The sequence below is a fragment of the Dreissena polymorpha genome, chromosome 3 (assembly GCF_020536995.1).
Source record: "Dreissena polymorpha isolate Duluth1 chromosome 3, UMN_Dpol_1.0, whole genome shotgun sequence".
Lineage (NCBI taxonomy): Eukaryota > Metazoa > Mollusca > Bivalvia > Myida > Dreissenidae > Dreissena > Dreissena polymorpha.
Window position 1 is genome coordinate 135,299,424 of NC_068357.1, and position 12,209 is coordinate 135,311,632.

General features: G+C 34.7%; 1 protein-coding gene across 1 annotated transcript; it reads right to left on the minus strand.

The window, feature by feature from the left end:
• Positions 1 to 3,013: 3,013 nt before the first annotated feature.
• Positions 3,014 to 10,620, minus strand: LOC127871565 (uncharacterized). Its single transcript, XM_052414624.1, has 8 exons — positions 10,433 to 10,620; positions 9,524 to 9,835; positions 9,149 to 9,406; positions 7,507 to 7,569; positions 6,825 to 6,875; positions 6,518 to 6,692; positions 5,635 to 5,747; positions 3,014 to 5,195 (listed from the first exon to the last, which is right to left on the minus strand). Exons 1-8 carry the CDS (start codon positions 10,491 to 10,493, stop codon positions 5,158 to 5,160), a joined length of 1,071 nt encoding a protein of 356 aa, XP_052270584.1. The 5' UTR covers positions 10,494 to 10,620; the 3' UTR covers positions 3,014 to 5,157.
• Between the last annotated feature and the right edge of the window lie 1,589 nt (positions 10,621 to 12,209).

Genomic DNA, 12,209 nt, shown 5'->3' on the forward strand with positions numbered 1-12,209 from the left:
TTTCAAAGTGTTTTAAATTATCATATAGGACAACTCTGTCCAGTTGCCTGGTAATCATAACTTTACCGAATCAACTTTATTAAAATAACTTTGGTAAACGTTCAATAATGCAGCATTTCTATGCCTAATAGTATTGGTGTAAAAATTGTTTGAGTGTTTATGCTTTAAATAAAACATCAATTGCAAGCCCTTCGACACTTGTTTTCAGCCATGGTATTAACGAATCAAACTTATTTAAAGAGGATATTTAATTAATGTAAAGTTTGCCTGTTTATTCATTTTAATTTAAGACTTACAAAAATAACAGGTAGTGTATTACTTATGTAAACCCAGACGACTACCAAGAACGCATAAAGTAAATATTGGAAAAACCATAACCTTTTTTCTGAAAATGGATATAATGAGCACGATATGCGATATCTCCGTTGCTGACGTGATACTCACATTGAAGGCTTGACAAAGCGACAATTCCATGGCCCTTCGAAATTTATCAGTTCTTTATAAAGCATTCACTTCCGCGTGGAAATACGCTATTCTTTGACAAATTATCGTGTTGTTGTAGCAATTAAAATGGCAATCTGGAACTTGATGTTCGAAAATATTTTCATGATCTAATCTGCTTCATGAATTGGAACAGTCCTTAACGGTTTGGGCATATTTGCTCCAAACTTTAACGGACACGTAAGCCATCGGCATGTTAATTAAATGCGTAAACAAAATTCATTTCGCAAGCATGATGATTATCAAGCGTATGAACATTAGTTGAGAGTTACTTTGGTCTACTGTAATCGTGTAGATTACATACTGAAAATTCAAATAACATGAAACACTTGATACATATTTCAACTGACTTGATCTCAATTGATCGTTAAAGATTTGAGTTGCTCGAGCTTGGTTTTTGCAATACTTAATGCATGTAGTATATTGATATTGTGATCATCTATTCGTGTGAAAAGTGTCAAATATGTTTGAAATTTCTATAAAAGAACATGTCTTATATAAGCGGGTCTCAATAATTGTACATCAATCAGTGTATATGATGCACAGCTAATGGTAGTTGTTTATAGACTCGTACACACACCTTTAAATATGCCACACACTTGTAGATCTATGCACATTAATATAATAATTATATTCATTTTATTAAAAGTTTGTAACATATTTTTGAAAGAGCAAAATAAATGAGAACGAACCGTGATGCCATATCGTTATTAAATATATGTATTATGTGGAATGAAATAATCTTTGTATTAATTAGATGAGCTTGTTTCTTAGCATTCTATTATTTTAGTGCCTAAGTAAATAATATAGATTAATTTCTTGTGCCCCACTTTTAAGCATAACAATGCACATATACGAGGGATACTCCAAAGTAACTTGAATCATGTCATAAATACAATACATTTATGTATTTGATATTAATAGTTCATACTAGTGGGGATATACTTATATATATTTTTAAACACCATTTCACCAAATAAACAGTCATCTTCTTAAGATGCGACATTTGAAATGAGTCACTATAGACAACCGTAACATGTCAAATGTAGTTCTAAACTGCACTCACGCTACTTGAGATGCGACATCGACCTTACAAACACGGTTGGAGATACCACATGAGTCGGTGGTTATGGCTGAAGACATGTAAAATGTAAAAAAAAATGTTGGGAATCCATAAGTGTGTGCCCGGAGCATAAATGATTCAGGTCATCGCTATTACAAAGCAAAGATTAATGTGTGTTTCGTTCTCGTACTTAACGTTGGTATTTACTTAGTTGGTAAAATACCTTATTTGAAATGACAACGAAAATCTATTTACATATCTCTTAAATACCATTAAAAATGTTACCATTCATATGAACTGTCAATGCAAACCATAGCATTTGAAGGTTCAAAAGCTGGTGTGATGGCGCCAAAACCTCACACTTTACCCAGATTTGTTAGTAAAACATTTAAAGGTGAATACAAATTAGTAGCCACATGAATTTGTTATGAAACAAAGTAAGTAAGTGAACTGGCGGCGAATGGGACAAGATTTGGAGATGACTGATAATATTTTAGTGTGAGCTGATAATTGAATGTGCTGTTTTTATGAAGGCCATGCAGTTGAAGTTTATAGACATAAACAGACATTTGTGACGCCAGTCGGGGCCTCAAACCTGTGACACCTCGCTATCAGGGAGAATGCTTACCCGACTGAACTAAGCGTGCCGCCAAACAGCTTCTTCTCTGGTGCGGAACGCAAACGTTTATTAGCGGATTTTGAAAAAAGAATTGATTCTATTGAAGTTATTTGTTGTTTACGCATAAATATAATAATTTATACATTTACAAGCTATTGATGTTGTTGATTTATGGTCACTGTTTCTGTATCGAACGTCAATGAAATACACGATCATAAACAATGTTCGTTTGTAGTTGTTTCTTTTTGTAAAACCGCATGTATCACGACTATACCATTATCAAACATATGCGCAATTGCATTAATTGCTGATTAAGTTGTCTTATTTGCTTTTAAAACATACGCAATGGATTGTAAATCAGAATGTGTATAGATAACACAAATATTAGGTCTGTACTGATTCGCTTAAACTAACCATTCCTAAATTGGTTACGTCAGGTTTTAATCAGGTTAATTAAGCAATAAAAAGTAGTTGCACTAGAACGTAAACCAGAAATTTTACCAGCAGTACAAAAGGGGGTATATGTCAGCTAAATTGCGGGTCAGAGTTATGGAACTTGATCCATGGCCTCCTACAATCACCCCGAGCTCATGTGTAAAATTTCAATTCAAAGCCTGTAGTATAAACAGTGATATTGAGTTGTTGAACTTTTGGTATGCGTAAACGCTGTTGCAGCATTTTAATTATCAATGAAAGTATTGTGGGTTTTTATAATATTAAATGTATCTGTGTTTGGTGTTGAACTTCATGAATTAAAGCTACCGGCTTCGTTTTTTTAAGTCCCTTTGACTCGTTATACGAAAATGTTACAGTTTATCAATTGACATCAGTTAATGTGTTCATATTTTACTGATGGTGCTCGTATGGCTTACATGCAACGTTTTCAATGCACGACATTTTATAATTAAAAGAAAAAGTTTCCCAGAATAGGGTACTATCAAACACTAAATTCTAAATGTTTAGTTCTGAAGCTCGTTCATCTCCAATGTCACATGTTCACTACGCTTTACTTCTTGGTCGACCGTGGGATATTCAGTTGGCAAAATTTCGAAGACATTTAGGCCACGACTTTTATATTTCTTGGTTTACAAAACCGCCGACCCTAATTTTTGGAAAATGGGAAAAAAAATAAAATCGGAAAATCGTCTTTTTTTTATATATTTTATTCCCGACCGCACTGAAAAACGAGCGAAACGAGAAAAAAAACCGATCCGGTTTGAGTACGGTTGCGAATAAAATCAAGTAAGTACAATCAACGATTGGTTCACATATATTACAGAGATCGGGATATTTTTCAATGTGACACAGTATGTACCAGTCCTTTTATGGGCACTTCTCAAAATTTATTTAATTACAGACAATAGGAAAATCAGCGTCAGTAAAATGTCGACCGCATCAAAATTTATTTCCGAGTCTGTGACGCAACTATATTGTTTAACATGTTTATTATATTAAACATACCCGATATTATAGTAGATAAAAAGTATTACCTTGCAATTTGATAATTAGTATAAATAATCCAATAAAACACTGCCATTATTTACGATATATGTGTTTAGGAATTTTGTAAACACGTCCGCCATAGTTTATAGGAACTGTACAGAAAGTTTGGAAATCGGAACAAATCGGTATATCTCGGAAAATCATTGATAAATGTATTTGTCGTTTTAATGCTTAGGGCCGAGTAATTTCGGCAAATCGGAACTCAACTTGCGTATTAAAAATACTAGCTCAATTAACCGTTAAACTCCGCCTCCGTTCTCTGCAAAAGATTCGAAGGCGGAGCTATGCACGTGCTATTATTAAATTGGAGGATTGCAATTGAGAAACAAACGCACGATTGGTTCGGCATGTTGATTGCTAGACAAAGGAAGCCAATTTTGTCGGCGCGAAATTTGTCGCTTTATTGCTTCAGACAGCAAGCGGCCTTCCTTTGATGACGTCAAACTGTCAATTCACACAGACTGCACATTTTCGGAAGACTTTAACTGGCTCCTTGTTTACAATTCCAGTAAAAACACTTGCTAACATTAAACTTTGGATTAAATTATCAAAATAAAGCAAAAGCCAAGTTGACAAATATGATTGTATTAATTCGCGTCAGTTTAATAAAGACGTGTTGCGTTGTAAATCAACGAGTTTTCATGACAACAACAACTTTAACAAACATTACCGCGACGACGCGGGGATCGATCTACCTCGATTTTTTTCATGGACGATGTCATAAGTCCAATAAGAGCAAACACATACTTTGTGTATGAGTAGTTTATCTTATATAAGATTTATGCAACGGGCATCGCATTGCGTAATGGTGCGCATCGAATTACGGAAATGAAGCGCAGTTTTTCGTTTTAATGGGAGAAGAACGCATGTCATTTAATGGAGTGTTTAAAATTGCCTGATGTTACAAAAGGTGCTTTTAGGTGACTCATTTCATTTGAAGATATAGATGTGTTTCATTGCATAATTAGATTTTTCGTCTCTGTGTTAAGGTTATAAAAGATATGATGTCTTTGTTCTGATGTTATTAGTATTAACTTATTTTTCCAATGTTTTTTTTTTTTTTTTTTTTTTCGACCGCCCGATGGACCATTTTCAAAATTATTTTTGTAAACCAATAAAAAAAAAAGTCGTGGCCTTAATTGATTCAAACGACAAATTATGCACAGCCATTCGTCCATTAAACCGGGGCGTAATTTACTTGTTGCAGGAAGGCGGTATTCACGTTATTTTAACCATTACCCATTCGCTTTTGACATATATACCATTATCCGATCGAACAATTGCTGCCTCCAGACTTCATACGGTATTTGGTAATGACGTGTACATGTACTTTCCCAAAGTATTCGCTCATCAATATTAATGACAGCGACAATTTTTACTTCAGTTCTCCCACTTTTATAACTTATAATACAATGACCATCGGAAATATAAAGCAGGTTTCGATTATTTCTGACGTTGCAACTTCATCATTTTAACAGAAGGTCGGTTCACTGTAATGTACTGACTCTCCTATCAAATATAAAGAACATTTCATACAATGAAATACATATAATCGCAGTTAATACAATATATTATTTTATTCACAAAAGTAATCTTAACGACGAAAACAGTAGCCACAATTTCATATAAAATAATATATTACAATCCTACATTGAAATTAAGTGAGTAAAATATTTAAGAAGGGTGATATAAGCAAAATAATAATGTGATATATAATCACACAGTCACCAAATATTAGCAAAATATTACAACGAACACTTTTTTGTCTCTTCAACAAAAGTAAAAATAGTCGTTCTATGAACCTTTTATTTATTTATTTATTTCAAATTGAGTGTAATCCACTTCAAGTATTGAACCAAGCAAAATTATTTTACCTAATATATAATATATATAATGAAAGTTTGAATATAAGTAATGTTTAAGTATTGCAAAAATTACCCATACTTACTTTGAGGAGCAGTTATCTGGACAACATCGTAGTTACTAACACCCAAAGAAAGCCCCGAGAGTGTGTGGTACGATGATACAAGATCCTCGATTTGGATAGAGTTGATGCGTTTGCTATAAAAACAATTTAATGGAAAAAATACAGCTGAAATAACGTTTTAATTACTTGTTCTGAATAAGCATGTTACTACGGAATCCGGATAGGCCCAAGTTGATTGTCGCGTGTCGACCTTCGAGGTCGACGCACGACATTCAAGCGCCGCACGATATGACACTCGACATTTGAAGTGGACATGCGACAATCAAGATTTGAGTGTCGCATATCGCGCTGGTTTGAGAAAAATAATTTTCCAGAAAATCTTGACTGTCGACTGAATTGTCGACTGTCATATCGTGCGTCGCGATGAATCTCGCGTGTCGTTTCGCATGTCGATTTCAATTGTCGTGTGTCGACCTTCGAGCGCGACACTCGACATTTGAGCGACGAACGATACGACGCGCGACATGCGATATGACACGCCACACTTTATCGAGCAAATGTCGCAAGCACGGTGTTATAGTAACTTGTTCAGCTACTAGTAAAAATGGCGGCATCTTGCTGAAAATGTTACTAGAACACCGTGCTTGCAAATTAAAAAAATTACTCCCACACCAGTCGACATGCGACACTTGCGCGATATTTGCTCGAGATATTTGTTAGCAATGCGCAATAAATATTGACACATTGTTTATTCTGCGCCTTTCACTCGCCTCTGATAAATCGAAAAATGAAGTAAACGATTTGTATTGTTATTGCTATCGCTTTGCCCACTGTTTGGGGTAAATTTCTTCGAACAACTGATCATTTTGTGTAGCCTAACGTCTGCGAGTAGACAATCTCGTACCTTGCTGATCTTTTCCTAAGGCGAAGAACACCTGCGATGATCATAACAACGATCAGAATACCAAGCACTGATGACACCGCCATGGTGACGACTTTCATAATCGAATATGAATTTTCGTGCGTTGACTCGTTCGTTGGTGGGGCTGATTGTGTTACCGTTGACAAAGGGGTTGTCTCTGAAACAAGATAATCTCGGTAAGTGTACGCTAATATGTACAAATAACAATGAATTAAAACACATTATATTTATGGTGTGAAATGCAATTGCGTTAATTTGGCTATTTATATTGTTTTATGTAATATATTACCTGTAAACTCCGCTATAGTTGCTGATACATTCGAGACAATGGAAGTTGACCCTGTTAAACATAACAAGATCAGTTAACATTAAACGTATCGTTCATGTATTATAATTTTATTTAACAACCAGAAGCGTAAAAAAAGTTCTTTAAGATTGTTAAGTAGTGATGATTTTTTTATATTTAACAATAGTATTCAATCTACGTTCTACCTGTTGACGTGTTGTTCGCTATGACAATATTATTATCATAATTAACAATGTTCTCTTAATCCCTGGAAGAAGGACATATTGACCAATGCGCAACCAATATTATATATTATGGTTCTCTATTTTTTATTATATAATTGCAATATACCGGTACTCATTTACTGAAGATATAAAAATAGGAACATTGATTCATTGAAATGACAGAATTCGTGCCAAATTGAGCTATGTATGAATGACTTACGTGACGTCCATTGAAGCGTTTGTACAGACGTCATTTTCAACGTAAAAAAACAAGTATCAACGCCATTGAAGGACCAAATATATGACACTGGGATAACCCAAATTTCGATCATATGACTTCTTGTTTTACTTACAGGTCATGCGATAAAGATCAATATTTTATAGGTGGATACAATTCCAAACATTTTATTTATACGCTGCCGACTGATGCCATTACACATTTTTTAAGATTCGGAATATACCTGATGGCGGCGAGTCAGTGTCAGATGATTTCTTCGTCGTCGATGGAACACTGGTTGATGAGGCTGAAATTGCAGTAAACTTGAGTTTGTTTATGAGAATAGGCAGACAATACTATGCTGAGGTTGATCGGATTTTTTGTATCGACCCTCAACATAACGATCCGACGGCTCTGCCGGTTGTTATCTTTTATAATACATCGTATTAAATACTTTACTATAAATAGTATCACAATTACGTTGATTTTGTTCTGATATAAATTTGAAAAGATCGGGCATACACAAAAGGTATAATGAAATCGCTTTTCTACTTTTTGTTATGCCAAGTACTGATTGGGTTCTGGTACACGATTGATTTTACGCATTATCGTTTACGGAGATTACGTCCTTGGTAAACGTAAAAAATGGCTGCCGCGCATCTTACGCTTACAGTTTTGGCAGAGTGCTGTTTTTATTGGACAATAAAATGATGTTACAAGATATTTATAATCAATGACGTGTTAATTGCACAGTACTTTTGTTGATGTAACGAATGTGCGTTTCAATGCCTTTACTTCTAGTATATTCTTTTTCTGATATAAATTAAAGTCACATGCGATAATGTCATTTTTGGCGCTCTTTTCAAATAGAAATAACGTTTAAAAGCATTTAGTGGAAACGAAATAATGGAGTGGTTCCGTGTTAAAGTTATGTCAGAAATGTATCGCAATAAGGCTGTAAAGTCCCATTGGTCCTTGGATTGAAGCCCTCGGACAAATACCGACAAAGGTATGCTTATACGGACTATCACCCACCAAAACTGTATAATAAAACTATATTTTGTTCGTTTACTTAGATTACCGGTGCGACCAAACACCATTTGTCCGTATACCATACACACGTTTTAATTCATCAAATTACCTAGCTGAATTGTTAGGAGAAACGAAATTGGAAATACATATTCATGCAGTTGTATTGTTAAGAAAATTGGATTAAATTTGTTATTGGCTTGAGCGTGATGTTTATTAAATTATGTTTGATTACCAGTACTTCTTTTTGAGTTTGTCCAGCTTACTGTTTTGATGAATATATGGTGACTGATCTAAAGTTTCAGCTGGGAATCTAATCCGTGTTTTCATAATTCAAATTGTGTAAACGGTCCGCTTTTTTATTATTTTCACATTTTCATTGATTTATGGCTTAATTTTATTTGTCATTTTTCATTAAGACTGCGTTTAGTTTCGTTGACGTCCCGAAATCGGATTCTTTTTAGAGGAAAGCCGCGGCCCGGATTATACTAGCCCAACGTATATGCATAACGGCTCGCTCGTGACTTCAATTTGTAACTGTTTATAGTAACGATAAGTATTGTGTATATTTCTCTCAACTCTTCGATGGCTGCTTTATAATATATTAGTTTTAATATAATCGAGTAATATAGATCGGTGTGAAAAAAAGAACGTTGCACTTATGATAGAATTACAAACGTATAACATACTGTGAGTGCATACTTAACAACTATTGTAATGATAATGACTATTTATAAATTTGAACTTGATAAACGTCATGAGATTTAGACTTATCATAAAGCTTTAGCTGATAAAGTCGCAAAAATAGTTATATGTAATATAGTTAATATATCGCACGCACCTATAATAGTCCTTACCTTCATGTGTTATTGCAAATGGAGCTGCACACTTTGAATCAAAGAAACGACTCTTTGCACAGCATGTGAGAATCATGCCTTCGACAATCTCAGAGAGAGACATATCTAAGGAGTCACTCTCTATCTGTCTTGAGCGAGTCTTGTTCGGACATTCTAAGATTTGTAAGTGCAATTCTGGGGATGGACGCCCACCTTTGGTCTCACAGGTGAGTTTAGAAGTGTTCCTGTCGATTTTTATGACAGGTTTTGTTGAATCCTCTGTAAATGACAAATAGTAACACAACATTGTATTTATTGTGTCAATACTTAAAAAAGAACATAAATGAGTCTCAATCAAATAAATGCAATTTGAGAAAATATAAACTGGACATTTACTGGCGACATAAAGTGTGGCTGTGGCATGGGCGGATCCGGTTCCGTCCCGCTGAGTGACGTCACACGATACCACCTTCAAGTGGTCTGCATCCTGAACTACATATTGTGATGCACGAAACGTATCACTTTCTCCAACACGAAGGGCATGTAATCGAACCTGTTTCCCAATCTGGAACTCTACATTACTGGTGCTAGAACTCCCTGATACACGGCATGCTAAATGAACTGCGGCGCCAAGTTTCGAAGCAAGACATTCCTTTCCGCACTCCGGTAGATCCTCTGTGTTTTCGATAAACGGGTTGGTAAAGTAACCTGAAAGAATGACCACGTAAAGGCTGCACCTCGATTATATTTGATAACTTAAATGAAGCATGCATGATAGGCGAGCTTATCTTCCTAAATGAGTGTTTTGATGTGAAGTACATGTACCATTCAACATGAATTGCCATGTCCAATATGGCTTCTTAGAATTTATTCAATTTCTATTATTATGTGTAGTCAGTCTAACTTTATACATGTGCATATATATAAAATAGAGAATAATAGGTTAGTGTTGATTATAGATCAGGTTTATCATGCGAGGCTTAGAAAACAAAAACCACGAGCCTTGGCGAGTGCTTTTTCGTTTTCGTGCCGAGCATGATAAACCTGATCTATAATAAACACTTATCTATTATTCTTTTTATCCCACTTTTTATTTTGTAAACCTTTTTATTTAAACAAAATTTGTTTGACTTGATAATTTCGCTGGATTTATGTCGTCAATTCGTCGAAATATTGACGTCATTTTAATCAACCGAAATCGCTGTAAAAGTGGGATAAAAAGTAGACTTCAAGAATTCTAGTATATTAAATCTACGCTGGTGCTTTCAAAAAAAACGTTGCTATTTAAGTGAATAGCTGACTAACCTTGCACAACAGCTTGTTTTGTCACCTCACAAAAAGCCACGAACATCCAAACAACTATCATTTTATTAGATTTGTTGATAAGTAATCAATCATGTCACGCAAGCAATGTTAGTGGACATGAAAGGATTCCTGCACTTTCTGAACATTTGTTTAAATTTGATATATTTTCCGTAATGATTGTTTCGATGAATAGAGCAAAAATGTGCGCAAAACTTTTAGTTCCTTAATTGATCATAATCAGCAGAAAGCTGTATTTTTCTGACTCATTTTATTAACAAAAGCCCTAACAACAAACGACCCGCGTCATGCGACAGAATACTTCCCGCCAAGCATGCGCATCCGTGCAGACTGGTAAGGAGCTACCTTGTCCGTTAATGAGACCACAAAACCTTGCGGGATTCAAAGCGGTCAGCGTTGCTCCTGACCAGACTGCACAAATGTGCCATAAACGGATTTTAAGTCAAAACGATTTTAAAACTTTCCAATGCAGAACAATGATTAGAAGTCCGCTAATAAGGAAAAAAGACACACTGATGCCACATTAATTAAAATTTTAAAGTGAATGTATCACCGAAGTTTATTATTCATTGGCAACGAATAAAAACGCCACGCGTTGATAGTCCGTGTTTATCATCATCATCATCATCATCATCATCATCATCATCATCATCATCATCATCATCATCATCATCATCATCATCATCATCATCATCATTATCATCATCAGCAGCAGCATCTTCATCTTCATCGTCATTATTATCATCATAATAATCATTATTTTCATCATCGCCGTCGTCGTCATCCTCATTATCATCATAGTCATCATCATCACAATGTAAAGTCTTTATTTTTGACTTGATACCGTCTTGGCGTATACTTAATAATTGAAGTTTGTTTTCAATTTATATTTGACAAGACATACACGTCAATATATTTTATTTGCATGTCTTATTTTAGCTTTGACCTTCAATTGTGATCTTAAACTTCGACTAGAGACGAATCTCAGTAGACTTCTAACTTCTGGCAAATTAATTGAAGACGATGTTTTGAACTTGAATTTTGAGTTAGGCGTAAGTACCTGGGTCTTGATTGCAACGCTGTCAGACAAAGCCTGTACTACTGTTTAAAAAACGAAGAAGAGAAAAGAATAGGCGATTTCTACGAAACTTAAGTGTTACTGGATGTGAACGTTCATGTTTTGATATTGATATTACCCTATCTCCTTAGTGCGCATTGTTTATTTTTATACTGAACATTAGACCGAAGTTTCAATTATCCCATTGCACAAAAGTTTGACAATGTTTATAATAGGATTTAACTTGTTCATAAATTTAACAAATATTGAAAGTTTTTCACCGCATTTATATAATGTCGACCACATACCATTTGAATAAATAAAATCGAAACATTCCGGCATATCGACGAAAATAAGATACAACCTTTAGTTTTCAGTAATATATTTTTTTAGCAATTTACATGAGTACACATGTAGCAACGTTCGTTACAAACAAATATTCCAATGTGAAAATAACTCAATAAACTCGATATAAGTAAACTTATATTTAAATGGTATTTCTTTCATTTACTTTCCACATTAACGTATTATAGTAAGGTTGTAAAGTCACAATAGCAGAGGTTGTAATTAATCACGTGACAAACACGATGACGACGTCCATGCCGAGGCAGGTATTTTCCCCGTTGTATACCCTTCATAACTTGTATTAATTTTTAAAATGCCGCTCACTTTCCAGCCATAACAGCAAGACAGTTACTAGCT